The sequence below is a fragment of the Rosa chinensis genome, chromosome 7, assembly GCF_002994745.2.
Source record: "Rosa chinensis cultivar Old Blush chromosome 7, RchiOBHm-V2, whole genome shotgun sequence".
NCBI lineage: Eukaryota > Viridiplantae > Streptophyta > Magnoliopsida > Rosales > Rosaceae > Rosa > Rosa chinensis.
The window spans coordinates 3,390,156-3,413,648 of NC_037094.1; the positions used below are offsets into that span (position 1 = coordinate 3,390,156).

Genomic DNA, 23,493 nt, shown 5'->3' on the forward strand with positions numbered 1-23,493 from the left:
CAATGAAAAAAAAAAAAAAAAACATACATCTAATTTTTTTTTGGGCCTCAAAATATCGGACGGGCTCAAGCCCGTCCTAGTCTATGAATAGATCCGCCCCTGCCGGTCATAATATATTGAGGTTTGATTGTCCCCTGATCCGGGAGGCTTTTGCAAATGTTGGTCGACCTGCACCAGAACCCAAAGGTACAATTGATTCTTTGGATTTGTTGACTCAGCGATTTGGAAGGAGAGCTGGTAACATGAAGGTATATTTAACATCATGTGATTGAATTCTTAAAATCAATCATAAAATTTGAAAGGGAATAGTTGTAAAGTTTGATGATGTGGTTTTCTGCAGATGGCCACTCTTGCAAATTATTTTGGTCTTGGACAACAAACACACAGGTATTTTTGGAAACCTTCTTGGGATTACATTACTCTCTCTTGCGTTGCATTTGGTTTTCTTAAACACTAATGTTTTATTTGATGATTGTTCAGGAGTTTAGATGATGTTCGAATGAATCTTGAAGTACTCAAATCTTGTGCTACAGTTTTATTCCTGGTAATAATCTAATTCTGGAATCAGTGTAGAACATCTACAGTTTTTGATACAAAGGCGTTAGTGTATACATATTTATGTTGAATATTACATTTTAGGTCTCTTAATAAAATGATACAGTAGTTGAATGTCACATGTAATATTTTCACTCATTATTGTGATGTTGAATGTATTTTAGAATCAAAACAATAGTTGCCTGATATCCTTGCAATTGCGGTTTTAGATACTATGGTTAAAGTCACTTCTAACTTTAACTCTAATTTGATAAACTTGCAGGAGTACAGCCTCCCGGACATATTAACAGAGAACAGCTGGGTTTCTCCAAATGCTACAACAAGAAGTCGAAGTGTTGGAAAGTCATCTCCTGAGGGGTCAAGCATGAACATAAATATTTCAAATCAAACAGGGGACAATCATCCAATAACATCTCTTAGGACTGAGACCACACAAGAAGTCTCTAATTTGCTTGAGACTGTCGAGTCCGGCACAAATCGACCAGATCTTTCTGACATGGGCCCACTTATCAATGAAGCGAAGAATGAGTTAGATCAGCAAGACATCAACATGGTGGAAACACCTGCACAAGAGTTTCCCAACAGTTCTCTCAATGCTTCTGTGACCAACAACTGTAATGCCACCATGGATTTTTTACAGCTCAATCAAGTTTTCATTCCTTATATCAGTGCTTCGCTTGTTCCATTGTATCGTGGGAGTCGAAGGATAAAGTTATTACACAAAGATGTCACTTTGCAGCTTTGCTGCAGTCCTATGAAATTGCGGTTTGGAATCAATATGAAGTTTTTTGATCATGCTGGCCGACCACGACTGAATATTGTCTTGGATGCACCACCAAAATTATGTGAAGTTCTTGATGCATGCGATGGCCTTGCACAGAAGTTGTCTTTGGACTCTGGAAGTAGCTCTCAATGGTGGCCTGTTGTGATCCGCAATGAGAGCTTCTACAACTACCCTACTGTGAGATTGCAGTAAGTTCTACTCTTATCATTTTGTATTTCTCCACTCTAAAAAGAATAAGCATCGCTCATACAAGTTTTGAAATTTAGAGCAAATGAAGCATCAGTGATGTGTAAGGATTGATGTAGTCTTTGTTTTTTAATTTGTTACTACAGCATAGAAACTGCAGTATACGGGGACATTGCAATCTACGCCACAGAGATATATCAAAGGGACCCCTCTGGCACCGAGCAAAGGCTAGTCTTCTCTAAATTTGATGCTTCAGAACTTGGTGCCTTGTTCACCCGAGGGATGTTTATGGATGTGTTCTTCTCTTTGGATCCATATGACTATCAGCAGAGTGCAGGCATCAGGTTGGTGGCAAAGAAACTGATTATTCATTCCAATTGATTGATGAAGTATGTATGTCTATTTTATTTAGGGAGCCAATTGAAGAGAAATGAACTTTGCTTAATTGATTGATTACAAAGGATAACAAATATATAGACTACAAAGCATAGAGATGTGCTAAACAAGCGTGGACAAGCGTGGCAGACAACATTGATATGCCAAATACAAATTGTGGTCTTGAGTTCCTAAATGTCTTTTGCATGTTTTGTCTGATGGTGGAGAGTTACTCTTATTATCCCCACGCAAGCTGGTGCGGTGATGAGGAGCAAGCAGCTTGGAACTTGGAACTAAGATTTGCAGAGCAATGCTTGAGAAGTACTTCGGTAAAGATATCGGCAACAGTGGCTAGATTGGAGAGAAAACAGAGAAGAAGCAGCAGAAGAGGTGACACACTCCAAAGATGAGAGAGATTGAAGAAGTAGTGTGCAACAGGTTGAATTTTGAGAGAAGAGTAAATCCACTGTACCGCAGACGCACGAACCCAAAGGCCCCTCAAATCTGCGGACGACGGGATGGAGCTGGGATTGAAGTGCAAGAAAGGAAAGGGAGACAGCTTGTTATAGCAAGTTGGTTGAAGGAAAATGTAACAAAGGAAAAGGGAAGAAGTGTGAAAAGAAGGAAGATCGGAATGGCTGCAGAGTAATGTTGGAGAAGAAGATGGTTGCCTCATGCCGAGAGGAGGAGAATAGAGAATTGGGAGAATAGAGAAACTGAGAAAGAGAGTTTAGGGTTTGTTTAACAAAAGAAAAAGAAAAGAAAAAGGCAGCAATCACATGGGAAGAGACTTGAATAAAGCAAAAGCAAATGCAGAGGGAAGGAAAAGAGAGACTAAAAATAACATAGTAAAAGCAAGATAGAACGTGAGACACAGACAAGAAAAAGAGGGAAAGTGTGCAAGCATGCAAAAAAAAAAAAATAAATAAACAAAGGAAAAGGGGAGATGTGGCAGACAAGACTCTTGTCTTGGGGAAATGATCGAGAAGAAGACTTTAAAAGAGATAAGAAATTATGAGAGAGAGAGATGGCAAGGGAAGAACAATAAAGTAAAAACAAGAGGAACATGACGCATGGTCTGATAAGAAGAGAGAGAAATTGTTGCAGAAGAGAGGCAGAGAGAGCAGAGGCAGAGAGAGAGAGAGCAGAGGCCTGCATCACTGGGGATTGCGGCGTGGTTCATCGGAGACGCTGCTCCGGCATGGCCCGGCATGGTTCATCGGGACGCTGCTCCGGCATGGTTCTTCGGAGATTGAATGGCCCGGCATGGTTCATCGGGATGTTGCTCCGGCATGGTTCATCGGAGATTGAACTAAGAAGAAGGAGGGTCATAGATGCTGCAATCAGCAGAAGAAGTTGATGGAGATATGAGGAGAAGGGAGGTTGGGATATGGTGGGGAATTGAAACATGGTGCTTCTGCCATGATGGTGTTGAACTGAAAATTGAACTAAGACGATAGATTAGGAGATGCTGCAACCCGTGGGTGCATGGAGAGAATCAGAGAGCTGGTGGTAGCAGAAGGAAAAACCGAAGAAGGATTGAGAGATGCTGCTTTTGGTTTTGGACCCGTGGGTGCATGGAGAAAAAATTCTCCACACACCCAGGGAAGGTTTTGGAGATCAAAGGATCAAGAGCGGTTAAGCAGTAGCTCTGATACCATGAAAAGAAATGGAATTGATTGAATTTCTTGTTTGTTTCCATTACAAAGATAACACATATATTTAAACTAGAGTACATGCATAGAGAAGCCAAAAGCATGGCAACTGTCTTGGAGGATGGACATTGCCATGCTTTGTCTATTGTACTTGGGTGAGAGCACGAGCTGTCTCCTTGTAGTGGGGTTGTCTCCTCATGTGCTAGTGTAGAGCACATATCTTTATCACCAATTGCTATGTAAAGTTCAACCAGATAGATTGACTTGCAGGATAGCTTTCACAAATTGGAATCAGGGGATACTGATTGTTGTGATTTGTAACTGCAAAAGATGTTCAATGCTAGATCTTTATTTTTATCAGAACTAAGTCCGTTTCAAGCTACAGAAAATCTATGATTATATACCGTACATTGCTCAGTTGAATTTTATTTTTGGGAAAGTCCTAGTGTGCAGAGTTCTGCAGTTGAGCTGCACCAAGGCCTTGAACTTGGTTTGCCAATTGTTTAACATGCAACTGGTTTACGTTTTTGGATGTGTGAATCATGTGCTTAATATTTTCATGGGGCAATGACTATGTTAGCCACATGAATTTGATACGAGTCTGTTAGCAGCATGTGAAGCAAAGCAATTTTCTTTAAGAAAACCCTGATTCCTTCGGTTTTTCAGGGTATTACAAGTTGATCATTTCTCTCTGCATTAAAATACAGCTCCGTATTTCTCATTGACTGAAACAAAGTTTGAAGTAACTTCCTCATATAAAATACAGTTTAGATATGCAAATCAGTGTTGTTGTTCAGGTTTTGAAAAGCTAGCCTACTATGTTTATTCTGCCTCTGAAGTGGTTTCTCAGGCAGACAATGAAGGCTGTTCTGTAGAAAATAATGCTTAGAAGTAGACATTGTTTTATATTTTTCTGATGTGGAATTTTGGCTTTCTGGTTTGATATCAATGGATTCTGCCTTCTTGAGTGCATTCCTACATGATATTATATATCTCTGTAATCACACGAGTAATGCTGAGAACAGTTACCTTTTGTGTAACAGTAATTTCGGTTGGCTCAGCTGTGAAGGTTGTGGATGTTCTCAATGAAGAGTGGTCTTCAATTGATATTATACTTGCTGCAGTTGACCTCCCAATAGAATCAAGCATTGAGATGCTGAAGTGTATCATGCAAGATAGATATTTCAAATGTATTCCAGTGATCAGTAGGCAGCGTGCTACTTTTCTGTATTAAGGATGGAATATATTCCATCAGAACTCAGTTCCTCATATTTCATTTATGCATTGCACATAATCACATATGGTGGATATGATTGTAAACCACCGCGTCACACTTTACTTGTTCTTCTTGCAGTGCTGTCAACAAACCATGAGTCCTCTTTTCTTCTCAATTTCTTAAGATTGGGGGCAACTGATTACCTGGTCAAGCCATTATGCATCGATGAGATCTGAACTTGTGGATGCACTGCTGGAGGCAGCCTAAGGTAGGGTGTCTTTCACCAAATTTGATGTTCATGGATACATATGTATGTAGCTTTTGCAGGGTGCATCACAATTTGTGACTAGTCATATTCCGGCATCCTACCAGAGATCAGAGTACTCTTGTTTCAGTTGTAAAAAGCTCTTTTACTTGATCTAGCTACAATACTTTGCAGAATCTCATCTTATCTGCGTAACTGTATGATCCAGATTGTGCTCAAATCTTTGAAATGTGACCAACTAAGCCTCCTGCTTTATCCTACAGTACTCAGTTGCGTGTTTCATTCTTTTCCTCTCTTGTAGGAACTTGACCGGTTGCCACAGAACAACTTCCAAACTTCGAGTGATGACAGCAGCAATATCTTCGTCTATAATGACACAGACGAAGAATTCCTAGAGAATACGATGCAAACATTGTGTATATCAAAAAAGCACTAGCAAGATTAGCAGAAATTTATATTGCAAATACACTGTAGCATGTATGTGAAGTTTTAATCAAGTCGTTCTCTGAAAAAATGATTGTGTGCTCCATCAATGAAATCAAAGGTCATCCCAGGTCTGATGTTGCTGTACAAATTGTGATACCTTTATCATCAGCCACTTAACTATTGATGTAGTGTTATTTCTCTCCACAATATTCCGAGAGTGAGATCTTATGTTCATGTCATCCAAATGGTCATCTTCGCTCGAAAATGAGGGGAACTCAACAAGGAACCCGTCTCGGGCCTCCAATTTTAAGCACTTACATAAGTAACTTTTGAGCCAAGAAAGAATTGGATGATACAAAACTCTGAATCATAAGGCCCCAAATTCTTTAAGTTAAACCCATCACCCAAAATCCAAGGAAAGGGAACATTGTCTGATTCCATGCCTTTTTCTGATTCTAAAATGTACCCCTAGCAGCCTAACTCTGGTAGACAGAGCAAAACTGGGGATACTGATTCACAGGTAACTTTTTGTTCACCTGTCTTCTTCCCATTAATTTTTCCTGTTCTTATTTTCTATTTTATTTTTCTGTAGTTTGTTTCAGGTACTTAATAATTAATAACCATTTTACATCTTTGCTAGGTTTGGGGTTTATTCAAAACTATTGTAGTATTTCCTGACTAAGTTAAAGAATTGATCATTGTGGTATTTTAGGCATTAGGGTTAATATACATGGAACATAAGAACATAAGACTATTCAAGTTCTTGACCCAGAGTTGGGGACTTGAACCAAGGATTGAGCACTATGGCTGCATGGTCGACCTATTAAGCCGTGCGGGTTTACTAAACGAAGCTCACATATTAAACTGCACTTAACACTTTATATATCCTCTCTTCTTAATGGATACTGAATCTCCATGGCCGTCAGCATATTCATACATAAGAAAGTTATCTGATACATTAACATTTAAGTACATCAAATGTAGACTAATTCCATAAAATCGTAGACTAGCTCGAAATCAATTTAAACCATCAAAATGACCTAATGTATTAATTCAATAATACCTGCAGATACACCTATATAGCCGTCCATATCTTTTTTTCTTTTTTTTTCAAGAGTAGGTATATCATATTTTTCCAACAAATGCACTATACAACTGATATTTCTCCGATATATCCTAATATTTGAGTGCTGATATATCTGTAATAGGCGATTTTTTACAACCTTGAACGAACCCCCCACACAATGACCCATAGGTAGATCAATTTTGTTGGACTTCCGCAAAGTATACGTGGAAGGTAGGATAAGCTTTCTTCCTAGTGAGGTTGTTTGAAGCTTTGGCTGCACACCAAGGCAAGGAATAAGGAATACGTTTGGGCCAGAAACGGGCCTTTTCATGAGCCCAAAGCAAGCCTTTCCTATAAATATTCTATCCGCCTTGGCGGTAATCCTCGACACTATTTTCCCTCTTTTATCTCAGTATCTACCAATCATGAGTCGGAGCGGCGAGGACCGGTTCGAGATCGCGTTCTTCGACGTGGAGACGACGGTGCCGACCCGACCCGGTCAGGGCTTCGCCTTATTGGAATTCGGATCCATCCTTGTTTGCCCCAGGAAGCTGATTGAGCTCGAGAGCTACTCCACTCTAATCCGACCCGCCGACCTCAATTCCATCAACTCCCTGTCCGTCCGCTGTAACGGCATTACCCGAGACGCCGTCATCGCCGCCCCGGGCTTCGATAAGATCGCCGATAGAGTTTTCGATATTCTCCATGGTTGGTTCCCATTTTCCTTCTTTACTCTTTGATGGTAGTTTGGCGTTTGCTGCATAGTTGCGTTTTTTGGGCTGGTTTTGTGTTTCGTTGCGAGGAAATTAAAGAAATGAATCGGTAACAGTAATCATTGAGTGACTGATTATGAATATGAAGAAAAATGAGCTGAATTGATTCAAGTAAGGTAATTATTTTATGTGCTTTTCGTTTCGGTGTTTGGTTGAGAAGAAATGGGGTGAAGTTTCTTTTCTTGAAGAGGAAGTTTTTGTTCTGTGTTGAATTTCTGTTTGGTTTGTAGATTGGCGAAAGGAATTGGAATAGTAAAAGTAAAATAATGTTTCATCAGCTACTATGTTAACAGTAATCATTGATTGATTATGGACATAAGAAAAATGAGCTGAATTGATTGGAGTGAGGTGATTCTTTCTTTGCTTTCCCAATTCGGTGTTCGGTTGAGAAGAAATGGAGTGAAATTTCATTTCTTGAAGAGCAAGTTTTTGTTGTATGTTGATTTTTTTTGTTTGGTTCGTAGATTGGCTAAAGGAATCAGAATAGTAAAACTGGTATAAGTTAATTTAAATTTCTAATGGTTGCTGTAAACTGTCTTGATGGATTTTGTAATGGAAATTTTGAGATGCAGATTCTAAGGTGATATTGAATCTCGATTCTTTGAATTTTAATGAGATTTCGTTTTATGGTTGTGCAGGACGTATATGGGCCGGTCATAATATATTGAGGTTTGATTGCCCCCGGATTCGGGAGGCTTTTGCAAATATTGGTCGACCTGCACCAGAACCCAAAGGTACAATTGATTCTTTGGCTTTGTTGACTCAGCGATTTGGAAGGAGAGCTGGAAACATGAAGGTATATTTAACGTCATGTGATTGAATTCTTAAAATCAAAATCATTATATTTGAGAGGGCAAAGTTGTAAAGTTTCTAGGTTTTATACATGATGATATGGTTTTCTGCAGATGGCCACTCTTGCAGCTTATTTTGGTCTTGGACAACAGACACACAGGTATTTTTGGAAACCTACTTGGGTTTACGTTACTCTCTCTTGTGTTGCATTTGGTTTTCTTAAACACTAATGTTTTATTTAATGATTGTTCAGGAGTTTGGATGATGTTCGATTGAATCTTGAAGTACTCAAATATTGTGCTACAGTTTTATTCTTGGTAATAATCTAATACTGGAATTAGGCTAGAAAATATTCAGTTTTTGATACAAAGGCGTTATTGTATACGTAGTTATGTTGAATTTTACATTTTAGGTCTATTATAAAATGATACAGTAGTTGAATGTCAGATGTAATATTTTCACTTGTTATTGTGATGTTGAATGTATTTTAGAATCAAAACAATAGTTGCCTGATATCCTTACAATTGGGGTTTTACATACTATGGTTAAAGTCACTTCTAACATTAACTCTAATTTGATAAACTTGCAGGAGTCCAGCCTCCCGGACATATTAACAGAGAACAGCTGGGTTTCTCCAAATGCTACAACAAGAAGTCGAAGTGTTGGAAAGTCATCTCCTGAGGGGTCAAGCATGAACATAAATATTTCAAATCAAACAGGGGACAATCATCCAATAACATCTCTTAGGACTGAGACCACACAAGAAGTCTCTAATTTGCTTGAGACTGTCGAGTCCAGCACAAATCGACCAGAACCTTTTGACATGGGCCCACTTATCAACGAAGTGAAGAATGAGTTATTAGATCAGCAAGACATCAACATGGTGGAAATACCTGCACAAGAGTCTCCCAACAGTTCTCTCAATGCTTCTGTGACCAACAACTGTAATGCCACCATGGATTTTTTACAGCTCGATCAAGTTTTCATTCCTTATATCAGTGCTTCGCTTGTTCCATTGTATCGTGGGAGTCAAAGGATAAAGTTATTACACAAAGATGTCACTTTGCAGCTTTGCTGCAGTCATATGAAATTGCGTTTTGGAATCAATACGAAGTTTTTTGATCATGCTGGCCGACCACGACTGAATATTGTCTTTGATGCACCACCAAAATTATGTGAAGTTCTTGATGCATGCGATGGCCTTGCAAAGAAGTTGTCTTTGGACTCTGGAAGTAGCTCTGAATGGAGGCCTGTTGTGATCCGCAAACAGGGCTTCTACAACTACGCTACTGTGAGATTGCAGTAAGTTCTACTCTTATTATTTTGTATTTCTCCACTCTAATAAGAAAAAGCATCACTCATACAAGTTTTGAAATTTAGAGCAAATGAAGCATCGGTGATGTGTAAAGATTCATGTAGTCTTTGTTTTTTTATTTGTTACTACAGCATACAAACTGCAGTATGCGGAGACATTGCAATCTACGCCACAGAGATATATCAAAGAGACCCCTCTGGCACCGAGCAAGGGCTAGTCTTCTCTAAATTTGATGCTTCAGAACTTGGTGCCTTGTTCACCCGAGGGATGTTTATGGATGTGTTCTTCTCTTTGGATCCATATGACTATCAGCAGAGTGCAGGCATTCGGTTGGTGGCAAAGAAACTGATTATTCATTCCAATTGATTGATGAAATATGTATGTCTAATTTATTTAGGGAGCCAATGGCTATGTAAAGTTCAACCAGATAGATTGACTTGCAGGATAGCTTTCAAAATTTGGAATCAGGGGATACTGATGTTGTGATTTGTAACTGCAAAAGATGTTCAATGCTAGATCTTTATTTTTATCAGAACTAGGTCCGTTTCAAGCTACAGAAAATCTATGATCATATACCGTACATTGCTCAGTTGAATTTTATTTTCGGGAAAGTCTTAGTGTGCAGAGCTCTGCAGTTGAGCTTCACCAAGGCCTTGAACTTGTTTTGCCGATTTTTTGACATGCAACTGGTTTACGTTTTTCGACGTGTGCTTAATATTTTCATGGGGCAAATGACTGCTAGCCACATGAATGTGATACTAGTCTGTTAGCAGCATGTGAAGCAAAGCAATGATTCCTTCGGTTTTTTGGATGAATCACCATGTGCTTGTCATATCCATTTGGTAAAGGATGTGATAGACACATTTAAAACGTGATGCTAAATTCTTGTGAATGGGTAAGGCTTCCATCTTGTGCATTTCTGCTCTACTGATTTCTGGCAATATCCAGGTGGAGCCTGTAATTTAATCAGTTCATCGGTAGGTAGCTCTATCTCCTTAAATAAGCTTGAGTTGATAATCAATTAAGAGCAAATATGGAAAAGAAGTTTAATGGTGGTCCGAAAGAAGTTATTAGGAAGATCATATGGTGAGCCTTAACAGAACTTTAAGGAATTGTGAGGTTTAGCTGCACTGCGTGTGAAAAATGAGGTGCAGTTAGGTTGAGGCTTGGACATATGCATGTGTTCAGTTTATCCTGGCCTTGTATATAAACATGTGTGTATTTTGAAAAGCATGCCTAAATATTTGGTATACCAAACTGTTGGTTGGCTAGTATATATGCTTCATGGGACTTGCATGCATTTTGCATCCTTAATCTTAATCTTGTACGTGTGAGTAAAATTTATTTTCTAAGAGAAGTGCAAGCAGATGACAAGCCAAGTTAACAGCCAGAACAATGGAACTTCCATTGATCGTAGTCAAGTAAAAATTTTGTTGTGTGACCGCAACGCTGAGAGTTGTGAAGAGGTTTCGACCCTACTGACAGCATGCTGTTATCAGGGTATTACAAGTTGATCATTTCTCTCTGCATTAAAATACAGCTCTGTATTTCTCATTGACTGAAACAAAGTTTGAAGTGACTTCCTCGTATAAAATACAGTTTAGATATGCAAATCAGTATTGTTGTTCGGGTTTTGAAAAGCTAGCCTACTATGATTATTCTGCCTTTGAAGTGGTTTCTCAGGCAGACAATGAAGGCTGTTCTGTAGAAAATATTTTGCAAGATTTTTAGAAGTAGACATGTCTTATATTTTTCTGATGTGGAATTTTGGCTTTCTGGTTTGATATCAATGGCTTGATTGGCTTCTGCCTTCTTGAGTGCATTCATACATGATATTATATTATTATATGTCTCTGTAATCACACGAGTAATGCTGAGAACAGTTACTTTTGTGTAACAGTAATTTCGGTTGGCTCAGCTGTGAAGGTTGTGGATGCTCTCAATGAAGAGTGGTCTTCAATTGATATTATACTTGCTGCAGTTGACCTCCCAATAGAATCAAGCATTGAGATGCTGAAGTATATCATGCAAGATAGACATTTCAAATGTATTCCAGTGATCAGTAAGCAGCGTACTACTTTTCTGTATTAAGGATGGAATATATTCCATCATAACTCAGTTCCTCATATTTCTGGTATTCGAAAAACAAATTTATGCATTGCACATAATCACATATGGTGGATATGATTGTAAACCACTGCATCACACTTTACTTGTTGTTCTTGCAGTGCTGTCAACAAACCATGAGTCCTCTTTTCTTCTCAATTTCTTAAGATTGGGGGCAACTGATTACCTGGTCAGGCCATTATGCATCGATGAGATACTGAACTTGTGGATGCACTGCTGGAGGCAGCCTAAGGTAGGGTATCTTTCACCAAATTTGACGTTCATGGATACATATGTATGTAGCTTGTGCAGGGTGCATCACAATTTGTGACTAGTTATATTCCGGCATCCTACCAGAGATCAAAGTACTCTTGTTTCAGTTGTAAAAAGCTCTTTTACTTGATCTAGCTACAATACTTTGCAGAATCTCATCTTATCTGCGTAACTGTATGATCCAGATTGTGCTCAAATCTTTGAAATGTGACCAACTAAGCCTCCTGCTTTATCCTACAGTACTCAGTTGCGTGTTTCATTCTTTTCCTCTCTTGTAGGAACTTGACTGGTTGCCACAGAACAATTTGCAAATTTCAAGTGAAGACAGCAGCAATATCTTCGTCTATAATGACACAGATGAAGAGTTCCTAGAGAATACGATGCAAACGTTGTGTGTATCAAAAAGGAACTAGCAAGATTAGCGGAAATTTATATTGCAAATACACGATAGCATATATGTGAAGTTTTAATCAAGTTGTTCTCTGAAAAAATGAGTGTGTGCTCCATCAATGAAATCAAAGGCCATCTCAGGTCCAATGTTGCTATATAAATTGTGATACCTTTATCCTCCCCCACTTAGTTATTGATGTAGTGTTATTTCTCTCCACAATATTCCGAGAGTGAGATCTTATGGTCAAGTCATCCAAATGGTCATTCAGGCTTGAAAATGAGCGAATTCCACGAGGAACCCGTCTCGGGCCTCCAATTTTAAACACTTGTATAAGTAACTTTTGAGCCCAAACAGAACTGGCTGATACAAAACTCTGAATGAAAGCTTCACCTAAACTAGCCAAATCATAAGGCCCCAAATTCTTTAAGTTAAATCCATTAAGCAAAATCTAAGAAAAAGGAACATACATCTAATGGAAGCCAATTTCTTCTTTTGATTCCATACCTTTTTCTGATTCTAAAATGAACCACCAACTCTGGTAGACAAAAAAATGAACCCCTAACTCTGGTAGACAGTGCTAAACTGGGGATACTGATTACACAGATAACTTTTTGTTCATCTCTCGTCTTCCCATTAATATTTCCTGTTCTTCTTTTCTACTTTATTTTTCTGTAGTTTGTTTCAGCTACTTAATAATTAATGCTCATTTTACATCTTTGTTAGGTTTAGGGTTTATTCAAAAGTATTCCAATATTTCCTGACCAAGTTAAAGAATTGATCATTGTGGTATCTCAGGCGTTAGGATTAATATGCATAGAAAATAAGAACAATCAGTGTAAAACAGACTTCAATGGCCGAGGATTGAATTTGGTATCAAGCACAATAGTATCTGGGACTTTCACTTCAACTCTGTCCTGGAAACTATAGTATTGTAGTACGTACTAAATATTCATTTCAGTGTGCTATAATAATCACTTCCAAATTGTGAGGTAAAGTCTTTTCTGTCTTGAATATAAACATGATCCATGTGCAGGCCAAACTTTTGGTTGGCCAAGTAGACAGAAACTTTTGGTAGACCAAACTTTTGGTTGGCTACTGAATTGATTTCTTTGTGGATGTACATCTTTATGTTAGCATTGTGTTTTGTTGATTTGGAATGGAGGGAGGTAAGTAGTGATCGACATGAATGACAATGGCAGACAAGTTGATTAGCCCCTTTGCATTGTTCGAATTACAGACTATGGGATATATAGGTGCACGAATACCATATTCTTACCTATCTCTAGTGCTAGATGCATGCTTTCTCTAGTTGCAACTTTCATCAGTTTGCCCAGATGTAGAGTTGTGGATGCTATGAATGCCGAGTGACCGTTCTTTTTTTTATTCTTATTGGTGGCATTCAGAGCATCCACAACCTCTACTTCTGATTCACCATTTGTCACCGCACTTGGCCTTCCTATGGATGTGACGAGGAAGATGTTGAAGCAGCATGTAATGCTGGAAAGACATTTCAGACTTATTACAGTAACCGGTATGCCCTCACTAAACTTTCCTTGTTGTTTTTTCTTTTTATTCTCCAAATCTCTGTGGTTGTGAGAAAATAAAAGAAAAAGAGGTAGAAAAGGTTGAAGGAGAATTGATCTATAAGATTCTAAATTTGGAACTTTCTTCACTACATACACAGTACATATGAAATTATATGCTTGGTATTCCATGTAAGCCACTATATCATACTAATGTTGGGAGTTGGGAAGAGGTTTCGACACTGTACTAGTTGCGACTTGCTGTTATTATCTGTGTAAAGTGTAAACCAATGTATTCTTAACTCTTCTGCATTTAATTCCAGTTCCCTTAACCGTACGATCGACTGAAACACGGTCTGGGTTGATTTACTTATGTTAGAGATAATCCATCTCCTCCTCCAATCACGCCCAGAATCTCCTCCATTGAATAGCATGTTTACAGCTTCCTATGATTATGCATCAGTTTTGATACTGTTGTTAATGTAATATTATTGATTCATGTAACTGTCAATACTCACAGCTATATAATGTATAGAATGTAATAGCTTAGATTAATCAAGAAAATCAATTTCCACAACTTACTTTCTGTGTTGAATATGCAGTAATTTCAGTTATGTACCCTCAGCTGTGGAGGTTATGGATGCATGCTCTCAATATTGAACGGGCCTGCCTTCGATTGATATAATAGCTGGCTGATCTTATCTGCATAATCTTTCAATTTACGATAGTACTCTTACAATATTGTGCTCAAATCTTTCCCAGTTTACGATACTTTAATGAAAGCTATATGATAGTCATCCGTGTTTGTTTCTTTCAGTAAAATCTTTTCATCTCAGATGACACATGTGATCGAAGACTTGTTCCCAGAGGAGACAATGCCATGTTGCGTTCATCGTCAGAAAAGAAATAGCAACCTTAGCTGATATCTATGTTGCTAATAAAATTAGGAAAACCGGTGGATTTTGAAATCAAATTGTATCCTGTAAAATAAGCATTCCATCTGTGAAATCCTTCTCTCTAGCTAGTCTAGCTATCATTGTTATTGTACTCAAACTGGTTCTTCCAACATATACAAATGATTCATCCCTTTGACAAAATGGGCTACTAATTATTGTAAGAAACAACACAGCTGCCATCAATTTGTGGGAAAAATATGAACAGAAGATTGAATTCGGAGGAAAGCTAATGGTTTCGTTTAGTTTGCGGCCGGTGTGAAGCTATCAGAAATCAATTCCTTTGCCTTTACTTGAATAATAAGAACCTACAACACTGCATCACTAACTCGATCTGAATTTATTAGTAACTTTAACATATAAAATCATATATGCATTAATAACGCAAGCTGATGAGCTGTAATTTGTTGATTATTATACTGTAGGAGGTCACATATTCAAATCTCATCAACACACCATGCGATGGATGAAGTAAAATTGTCGTAGCTTATGAAAACATTATGCAGCAAAAATACTTATAAAGAAGCAATTACAAACCGAGCTTATAGCTAACGATCACACATAAAGCATTTTTTTTCATCGTTGACAATGATCATTGAATCATGTTGAATTGTAATTCAGATACATGAGAAAAGCTAATTAAGGTAGCTAGGTCTTGATCATGTGGCTGTTTGGCAAGCCATTATGGAACCCCTTGATCCAGCTCAGTTGCGACCTAATTCTAATTAAGCATGTTTTTGGTAAGCTTATATAAACTTGCGGCTGATGTTCTTGAGTTCTCAATACGTATCATGTGCTTACAATGTCGTCCATGCTCTAATTCTGGTAAAGGATGTGATTGACACTAAAATACGATCTGCAGCTATGCGATGGCACTGTAAACCAAACTAATCGCAATTGATTGACTCAAATATAGTTTGAGATACTAGCATATTTTGAACATGTAATTATCTTACAAAAATAGAAGTAATATGTGTCACGTAAATGAAACGATAACATTCTCTAAAAGTCGTATATTATTCTTGTTGATCAACGAATTTCAAGAAAAAACTATTATTATTACATCCAGTAATCCCATCGTATATTTAATTCTGTGAAGATATATTTTTGTAAATGAAATAAGTGTTTCTTCAACACAGCCGCATCTCTATTTAAAGACGATTAAGTTTCATGGTTTTTTGTTCCGTTTTCAAGTCTATTTGAACTTAAGAAACGGAATACATTTCTTTTAGTGTGGGGGGGGGGGGCAAAAGATTAGTTAATCATAAATTAGAGCCTAACGATCCAATTCGTTAATTTCTGTTCTTTTTTGGTCCTATATGCGTATGTCAATCTCGATTGAAATATACCAAACAATCCTAACCTCACCTCCACTTTTGCACTTTTCTTCATTCCTTGTCCCTCACCGGTCCACGTCCCCCACTCTTCCTAACCTGCGCCTCGCTACTCTCACCCGCGCACGTTAGCACCAGATATATATTTAATAATTATCCCTTCTATAAATTAGATAAACCTTCTGCCAATTAAATCCATGGATTACACTATTACAATGATATAATTGGCTTCCTCATTTCTGCTAACGTGCGCCGCTGGCCGGTGATCTAAACCTTCACCCCCTCCCTCCTCCCGCGCTATCCCAGCCGTTGGATCAACCGCCCCAAGTCTTCTTGATCATCTTCCTCTTCTTCTTCTTCTTCTTCTTCAGTAGTAGTGGTTCTCTCTCTCTCTCTCTGCTCTGCTCCGCTGAGCTCCCGCATGAAGTGTGGCGATGATGACGTGGCGGAGGTGGTTGCTCGCTCGCTATTGCGGTGTGTGAATGTTCGGACCGGGTTCGACTGAAACCCTAAACCTAATTGTGAATTTGATCTGAGGAGGTTTATAGTCATGGAGGTTTTATAGTATTTGCTTGGTTTTGGGGGGTTTTGGATATGGATATGGATCCTAAGGAGCTCAATTTGAACAAAGGACCTGAAGGTTGCGGCGGCGGCGGCGGTGGTGAGGGGTTTATAGATAGGAGCAAGGTGAGGATTTTGCTCTGCGATAACGACGAGTCCAGCTCCGAAGAAGTTCTCAGGCTTCTTTTGAAATGCTCTTATCAAGGTTTGCTTTTTTACTTTTGCTAATGAGTTGCTGACCATTATCTGCTTTATCTGGTTTTCAATTTCCTGGAAATTTTTTGGTTTTCGAAAGCTTGGGATGGAAAATGTTAAACATTATTAACTGTTTGGCTTTGTTGAGAAAGTGGAAGGAAAAATTTATGAAGAAAATAGCTGAAATTGAAGTTAACGAGATGTAGTTTGTGTTCCTTTGGTGCCTTTATCGACGAGGATAAGCTATATATTAGTATCTCCAATTACTGCATGGAATTCGTTATGGTTGTGGATTGTTGATATAGATGGATTAAACAAACAAGATCTTTGCTTTTGTTCTTTTCTGATGTTTTTAGTTGCCGAAATGTATCCTAAGAGGTGTTTTTCTCAAAAAACAGGTCAAAATCAAATGTGAATGTGTGTATTCAGATAAGTGATTTGTGTTGGAAGAACAATGCTTAAAATTGATGATACAGAGAGACATACTTTGATGCACTTTTTTTTTTTTGTCTACCGCGGTAGATTGTTAATGCAAGTAAGAATGTGACTTCTTTCATAGCAGTAGGAACCTCAAAGTACAGTTTTCTCCCGACATTGTCTTGGATATTTTTGCTTTTTTTGGGAGACTAGCTCCTTTTTGTTGTTGCCATAGTATACATGCCTTGCAAGGTGATGCTTGTGTCTCATGATTTCTTTGCTTCACAGTCACTTCGGTCAAGTCTCCTCGGCAGGTGATCGATGCATTGAATGCAGAGGGACCTGATATTGATATCATACTTGCCGAAGTCGACCTTCCAATGAGAAAAGGAACCAGAATGTTGAAGTACATCACACGGCATAGAGAGTTGAGGCGCATTCCTGTGATCAGTAAGTAGTTCTTGTTCTTATGGCTGATGTTTCCTTTAATGAAAATTTTGGTCTTTTAAGGTCCATTATGGCTTAACCTATTGTTAAGTTTTTCTGCTTTGGTTAGTGATGTCGGCACAGGATGAGGTCTCTACTGTTGTCAAGTGCCTGAGGCTTGGAGCGGCAGACTATCTTGTAAAGCCTTTACGAACTAATGAGCTTTTAAACTTGTGGACACACATGTGGAGAAGAAGACACATGGTTTGTTTGCTTGACTTTTTATGTGCTTTTTTTTTTTTTTGCTCTGATGTCTTAACCACCGTTCTCCAGTAAGTTTTTCTGTTGCTTTATGCTGTATTCAAATATTTCTACTTAGAAATAAGGGAAATAGTGATTAATAGACACAAATCAGATGCCAGAAAGTCAGAAATGAGCAATGTATATGATTTTGATGTTGTTTTAGAGCTATATACAGCCTGTTAGTTTAGTTTATTGTATTGGGTGATGAGTGGTAACATGCAATTGAAATATTTGGTCTTTCCTTTGCGAAGCTGTAGTAACCTCTGTTTTAAGGGTTCCGTTAATAAGTGATATCTCTTTTCATGTCCTCTAGTACGCAACTCCTGGCCACTATATGTTCTTTTATATTGGTGTGACACTTTTTCCTATGTATATTTGGCAGCTTGGACTTGCAGAGAAGAACGTGTTTAGTTATGACTTTGATACAGTTGTATCAGATCCTAGTGATCCTACTACAAACTCATTCTCGGATGATACAGAAGAGAAGTCTCAGAAGAGTGCCAATCCAGAGATAGTATGTTATTTTATTGTTGTCTTTTTTGAAAAGTATAAAAGAAATATAAGTTCCATAAGATGTTAAATTTTGACTGCTCATATATAAGAAAGTTAATCCGTGAATTGTGGCCAATAGTTTTAGAGACACTGGATCATTATTATCAAATAGCGATATGTGAACTTGATATATGGTTTGAGTTTAACTAAGGTGTCTGCTACTGCAATTGTAAATAGTTTAGAGAACTAGAAAGGCAAAGTGGAGGCCATTGTGATATCAAAATACATGTGTGAGGACATCTGGTTAATCTGTAACACCTAAGAATACATGCACTTGTATGTGATATTTAGGCCAAGCACAAACATCTCTAATATACATAAATCACGGGGTAATCAAATTTAATATAGTCAATTTAATTTCCATCAAGTTTCAGAACTTGAAATTCGAGATGTAATACTGAATAATGTCATGCTGAACTATTCCATAATGAACTGGATTTGAGAAGCTTCCAATCTCAGAACATGGAAAATCAGTTTGGGGTCAGGATGAATTTTTATAGATAATTCAAAATTAACTAGAGCAACTTAAGTTTCCTTTATATTCAAGATTGCTTACTAGATATGGTATTCATACTGACTGAAAGTATTTTGTATGCTTACCTCATTTTTTTCTTTTTCAAGCCTGTTTCTGCTGCCACGGAGCCTCCACTGGATGATCAATTAGAGTTTCAGAGTGATGTTCCAGAAATAAGTGACCGCCAAACTGGTGAGCCACTTATGGCAAATGATGTGCTGCTTTTAAGTTTGGCATCTCCTGTCTTGGAATATCTTTTATGTCTGTTTCATGGTTAACAATAAAGAGCAGCCCTTTTTTGACAGTCAATTATTTGATTTGTGTAGTTTAGTTGAAACTTGAAACAAGTGATGTTCTATCATTACAGTAGCACAATATAGCAAATCTTCAATCTTACTGTTTTTTTTTCTGGTAATAATTTTTTTTTTCCTCCTATTTGGAACTGATGACAAATTTGTTTTTTCGTGCTCAAGATTCTGTATAGCTTATATTCATTTAATATTTTCTGGTTAGTGCATCTCTTTTAGTTAGATGTGATTAACCATTCTTAATATACATTATATTCTTGTAATTTATATGGTCAGGATCCACTTGTAAGAAGAGTGAAACTTTTGAGGTTTGATACTCAAATTATAATTGAACAAATGACATTCTTTGAAGGCTTTGAGTATTTTCCTAACTGTGATGCTGACCATTAAGTCTGCCACTTGATTGCAGCCTTTCTTGTTTTCTTTCTCTCTTCCAAAAGAAATATATGAGATAAAAGTTTTGGATTTTTTTTTTTCTCTTGGGTAAGGGTTGTTTGTAGATATTGTAATGATATGACAAGGAGAATTTCTGTTATGTCAGTGTCTTTAACATCTTTTTTTCTAGATTGCCATGTATGGGCTATAGGACCAAGTAGTGTGTATTATGTTGCATCATTCATTTGACCTCAGTGATGTGAGGAAAGCATAGAATTAATTAGAAGCAGTATGATTTTTCAACTGGTCATTCTTCATCATTGGCACTTGAGATAATCTGTTCCTATTTCTGTGGTAATATTCTGCAGGAAAGTTTTCATCTGGCCCAAAAAAGAGCGAACTAAAGATTGGGGGGTCATCTGCCTTCTTTACCTATGTCAAATCAAGCACAATTGAAAACAACTCCCAAGTCCATACAAAGGATAATGGTGCTGAGCGGTCAAGAGTGGAAGGGAAACATCCAGCATGTAGTCAACAAATGGTTGATGAGTCTCTCCAAGTAGATGGAAATGGAGAAGCATGGGAAAGCTATTCACAAGAAGATGACTTTCCAACCAGTAATAGTATCCCAGATTCTCTTTCATTGGAGAGGTCTTGCACCCCACCTGGTTCAATGGAACTTCAGCATCGGAAGAATCATGCGGAAGACAGATCCTCTCAGGTGCCTGCGCATCCTAGAAATGAACCTCAACACGATGTTTCTAGATTGCCTGCCCATGCTTCGTATCCATACTATATGCCGAGGGTTGTCAATCAGGTTATGGGGTCATCATCAACTCAAGTGTATCAAAAGAATCTGCACGACATGCCAAATCATGCCGCAGCAGCAATTATGCAACATTACAGTCATCTTCCACACTGCCCTCCACATGTTAATGGGATGACTTCATTCTCCTACTATCCGCTTAGTATATGCTTACAACCTGGTCAGATGCCTAACAATCATTCATGGCCATCCCTTGGAAGCTCATCTGCCAGTGAAGTGAAATTAAGTAAGGTTGACAGAAGAGAGGCAGCATTGATTAAATTTAGGCAGAAAAGAAAGGAGCGTTGCTTTGATAAAAAGATTAGGTATGTTAATCGAAAAAGACTTGCTGAAAGGAGGCCTCGTGTACGGGGACAATTTGTGAGGAAGGTAAATGGTGTAGATGTTGATCTCAATGGGCAACCTGCTTCTCTTGATGATGACGAGGATGATGAGGATGAGAAGGATGATGAGGAGCTTGCGTGAAGGTTTCCTATGTGGAATATGTTGCTTCTTGATATTGAAGTCATTCATTCTTGTCGGTTATGAGGCAGCATGTTTTCAGGTCCCAAGTGCAATAATTTCCTTGTAGTTGTAGAAGGTATGTTAAGGAAGTTCCTGCATCTTGGGGTATTCACTATATGGATGATAGGAATTGGCGCTGCACTTTCAAGTGAAGTGTCCTGAGAGCATCACCATATCGGATGGAGTTGATCAAGGGTGCAAACCAGAAACTTCTGGTTATAATATCTATCAAGTCAGAAGAGATTAGATCATTTAAAAGTATCCCTTTGCACATTGTTCAGGAACACAGAGCCCAGAAGATGCGTCATGTAGAACTCTTGAATGATTCAACCACAAATTCTCTTTACTGGGTCGGAAGCATTCATCTTTTGTTACATCAAAATCCATACAGGGGAAATGGGTTAGTTTTTCAGATTTCTTTGTGAACTAATGTCTGATGTTGAGAAGTTTTTCTTAATTTTTCTTTTTTGTCTGTATGTAATATTATGTTCATTAAAATTTCATAATCCAAGTCTCTTCCGTGCGTTTTCTTTAACTCAGTAAAAATCAAGGCATTTAGTTTGATCTTGTTACACCGACTGACAATTCAACCGACTCTGCTTCAGTATATCAAGAACGGCAATGCGATGATTCCATGTTCTCATTGACCACCATACGTTTGGTTGACCAGGGATTAGGAGTAGCAGGCAAAGCCCTTTTTCGGTTTTTCATTTCCTTTTTTCTTTTAATAAGTTCAACTGTATTTCGCTTTAACCGTGCAGATGATCATCCCAACTGTAGTTCAACTGTATTCCGTAAAGGAAGGCTGCCATTCAGTTATAGAAGAAGATAAAATACTGCCACTTTTTGTTTCACCGAGAGTGCATGATTGCTTCTATTCGTTCATATATTCTAATTACAATTTTCTAAATAAACAAGTAGACACATCACCAAGAACAGAAAAGATCTGAAAGTTTAGAGTAGGAAGAGAAATTATTACATAACATACAAACCAGTATGAGAGATATTTCATATCAATGAAACAAGGCATGGCAGGACAGTAAACCTAGTGTGGTATCTTCAAGTGTAGAATAAGCAGGATGGCAAGGACGAGAACTCCTACTATGGAACCCATGATCCATTTGTTTCTGCTCATCCTTCTTGTCATGGCTACCAGAACCTTCTTACTGTTGGTAATAGTTTCATCCACCGCATGCAACTGTCAAAACACGAAGGAAGAAGAAACACATTATTTACGATTTACGAAAGCTAATAACACATAAACACTGGATTCCTTTGTACCATACGAAAAGGAGAAGGTAGATAACATACATTGTTACTGGCATGTAGAAGAGACTGGCGTTGTTGATGCAAGTCTTGGAGAATCGTGATACCAAGCTCCTCTGTTTCGAGCACTGTTCTTCTACTCGACTTGATTCTGTCACTCGACTGGTTTATTCTTTCCTGTTGCCATCAACAACCTTCCTCTTTGATCATTCGAGGCCCGTCTCATAGTCGGAACACTTGCACATTAGAACCTCACCACGACCTCACATTCATACATACACGCACATTAGGAGAGAAAGGTAATAAGTACCGTCAAGGTATCTGTTTCTCGAGACTCCAACAACTCCTCGCGGGCGGAATGACTGATCTATGGCGTTGTTATTCTCTTAACTTGGCTCTTCAAGTTGTTCAAATCAGTTTTGTATTCTCTCACCTTGGCAATAAGCATTGCCTTCACACTCGGCTGCAGACTCCTTGCCTCGAGGTCCATCTTCCTAATATGCGCATTTCCATAACAGCAGACCATTAATCCAACAACACAATACACAATTACGCAGAAACAAACACATATCAAATAGACTTTAGGTGTAACATTACCAAATCATCAGCTTCATTCAATGCAACTTCTGTCTCTGCAGTTCTCTGCTTCCTTTGCTCTACAATACAAGAATTCACACAACCACCACCTTAACCTTAATCCACACATTACGAGTCTATTACAAACCAACGTACACATCCTACGAATTAAATATGCTTGAATTACCAATAAAAACCGAAATGCATGATGCGAAGTGCCAAACCCAGAAAAATGAAATAGAAATTCAGAGACGTGTATCTCCATCAACGATGGTGGTGGTGGTGCATTTGTTTGAGAGATTAGCGGAGAGATCGCAGTAATGGCGCTCGTACCTTTCAAATACATCACTCATCGTTCCGGATCGTAATTCCACCAACAATATATGAGCAACAGAAATCATATAGGGAATTAATGTGAGTTATGTTTATCAGAGAATTGAATCGGTGATCGATCGGAGAATTGCTTTGTCGTTGCAATCTTCTAAAATGCAGACGTGCATCGGTGCATGAAAACAAAAATAATGGAACTTAGGGTGAAGATTGTTATGCTCCGTGAGCTGTCTGTACATTGCATAATGTTAATTAAGGAACTTAATAGGAGGATCCTTAGCGACCAATATGTGCTCAAACAATGCGTTTTCACACCTTTGTTTTTTTGGGTTTGAAAATTCTCTTGTTTTAC

At 38.2% G+C, this 23,493-nt stretch overlaps 4 protein-coding genes and 1 long non-coding RNA gene across 11 annotated transcripts; 4 read left to right on the forward strand and 1 right to left on the reverse strand.

Annotated features, from left to right (window-relative positions):
- The first annotated feature begins 55 nt into the window (after positions 1 to 55).
- On the forward strand, positions 56 to 5,582 carry LOC112176445 (protein NEN3). 6 transcript variants are annotated; one of them, XR_005802879.1, is made up of 7 exons: positions 56 to 248; positions 341 to 387; positions 481 to 544; positions 818 to 1,527; positions 1,672 to 1,869; positions 4,599 to 5,039; positions 5,338 to 5,498. XR_005802879.1 is itself a non-coding variant. In XM_024314370.2 (6 exons), exons 1-6 carry the CDS (start codon positions 84 to 86, stop codon positions 5,429 to 5,431), a joined length of 1,278 nt encoding a protein of 425 aa, XP_024170138.1. In that variant the 5' UTR covers positions 56 to 83; the 3' UTR covers positions 5,432 to 5,582. The 6 variants fall into 6 exon arrangements, 3 of the variants coding, with proteins under 3 accessions (XP_024170138.1, XP_024170139.1, XP_024170140.1); XR_005802877.1 differs by lacking the exon at positions 5,338 to 5,498 and having other exon boundaries at positions 4,599 to 4,760; positions 4,910 to 5,331; XR_005802878.1 differs by lacking the exon at positions 5,338 to 5,498 and having other exon boundaries at positions 4,599 to 4,745; positions 4,910 to 5,331.
- Positions 5,583 to 6,903: 1,321 nt separating this feature from the next.
- Positions 6,904 to 9,962, forward strand: LOC112176444 (protein NEN1). The gene is made up of 6 exons (XM_024314369.2): positions 6,904 to 7,236; positions 7,940 to 8,097; positions 8,207 to 8,253; positions 8,347 to 8,410; positions 8,683 to 9,395; positions 9,540 to 9,962. Exons 1-6 carry the CDS (start codon positions 6,954 to 6,956, stop codon positions 9,772 to 9,774), a joined length of 1,500 nt encoding a protein of 499 aa, XP_024170137.1. The 5' UTR covers positions 6,904 to 6,953; the 3' UTR covers positions 9,775 to 9,962.
- Positions 9,963 to 10,704: 742 nt separating this feature from the next.
- LOC112176446 (two-component response regulator-like APRR1) lies at positions 10,705 to 12,362 on the forward strand. The gene is made up of 4 exons (XM_024314374.2): positions 10,705 to 10,908; positions 11,309 to 11,470; positions 11,637 to 11,767; positions 12,066 to 12,362. Exons 1-4 carry the CDS (start codon positions 10,776 to 10,778, stop codon positions 12,198 to 12,200), a joined length of 561 nt encoding a protein of 186 aa, XP_024170142.1. The 5' UTR covers positions 10,705 to 10,775; the 3' UTR covers positions 12,201 to 12,362.
- A 3,705-nt stretch (positions 12,363 to 16,067) lies between these two features.
- On the forward strand, positions 16,068 to 21,504 carry LOC112176785 (two-component response regulator-like APRR1). Of its 2 annotated transcripts, none has more exons than XM_040510716.1 (6): positions 16,068 to 16,754; positions 17,450 to 17,611; positions 17,700 to 17,851; positions 18,273 to 18,404; positions 19,064 to 19,148; positions 20,008 to 21,504. In XM_040510716.1, exons 1-6 carry the CDS (start codon positions 16,583 to 16,585, stop codon positions 20,928 to 20,930), a joined length of 1,626 nt encoding a protein of 541 aa, XP_040366650.1. In that variant the 5' UTR covers positions 16,068 to 16,582; the 3' UTR covers positions 20,931 to 21,504. The 2 variants fall into 2 exon arrangements, with proteins under 2 accessions (XP_040366650.1, XP_024170632.1); XM_024314864.2 differs by having other exon boundaries at positions 16,080 to 16,754; positions 17,718 to 17,851.
- A 300-nt stretch (positions 21,505 to 21,804) lies between these two features.
- LOC112175733 lies at positions 21,805 to 23,305 on the reverse strand. Its single transcript, XR_005803225.1, has 4 exons — positions 23,145 to 23,305; positions 22,833 to 22,891; positions 22,281 to 22,729; positions 21,805 to 22,167 (listed from the first exon to the last, which is right to left on the reverse strand). It is a non-coding gene; the product is annotated as an uncharacterized LOC112175733 (long non-coding RNA).
- Positions 23,306 to 23,493: the final 188 nt, after the last annotated feature.

What these genes read in the sequence shown, in the direction of transcription:
- LOC112176445 (XM_024314370.2), top strand. Translation starts at nt 84, where the DNA reads ATGAATAGATCCGCCCCTGCCGGTCATAATATATTGAGGTTTGATTGT. An exon ending in CTTGGACAACAAACACACAG is followed by an intron (nt 388 to 480) that starts GTATTTTTGGAA and finishes ATGATTGTTCAG; the next exon opens with GAGTTTAGATGATGTTCGAA. An exon ending in CAGCAGAGTGCAGGCATCAG is followed by an intron (nt 1,870 to 5,337) that starts GTTGGTGGCAAA and finishes CCTCTCTTGTAG; the next exon opens with GAACTTGACCGGTTGCCACA.
- LOC112176444 (XM_024314369.2), top strand. Translation starts at nt 6,954, where the DNA reads ATGAGTCGGAGCGGCGAGGACCGGTTCGAGATCGCGTTCTTCGACGTG. An exon ending in GGAGAGCTGGAAACATGAAG is followed by an intron (nt 8,098 to 8,206) that starts GTATATTTAACG and finishes GGTTTTCTGCAG; the next exon opens with ATGGCCACTCTTGCAGCTTA. An exon ending in CTTGGACAACAGACACACAG is followed by an intron (nt 8,254 to 8,346) that starts GTATTTTTGGAA and finishes ATGATTGTTCAG; the next exon opens with GAGTTTGGATGATGTTCGAT.
- LOC112176785 (XM_040510716.1), top strand. Translation starts at nt 16,583, where the DNA reads ATGGATATGGATCCTAAGGAGCTCAATTTGAACAAAGGACCTGAAGGT. An exon ending in TGTGGAGAAGAAGACACATG is followed by an intron (nt 17,852 to 18,272) that starts GTTTGTTTGCTT and finishes TATATTTGGCAG; the next exon opens with CTTGGACTTGCAGAGAAGAA. An exon ending in AGAGTGCCAATCCAGAGATA is followed by an intron (nt 18,405 to 19,063) that starts GTATGTTATTTT and finishes TTCTTTTTCAAG; the next exon opens with CCTGTTTCTGCTGCCACGGA.
- LOC112176446 (XM_024314374.2), top strand. Translation starts at nt 10,776, where the DNA reads ATGACAAGCCAAGTTAACAGCCAGAACAATGGAACTTCCATTGATCGT. An exon ending in CAAATGTATTCCAGTGATCA is followed by an intron (nt 11,471 to 11,636) that starts GTAAGCAGCGTA and finishes TTGTTCTTGCAG; the next exon opens with TGCTGTCAACAAACCATGAG. An exon ending in ACTGCTGGAGGCAGCCTAAG is followed by an intron (nt 11,768 to 12,065) that starts GTAGGGTATCTT and finishes CCTCTCTTGTAG; the next exon opens with GAACTTGACTGGTTGCCACA.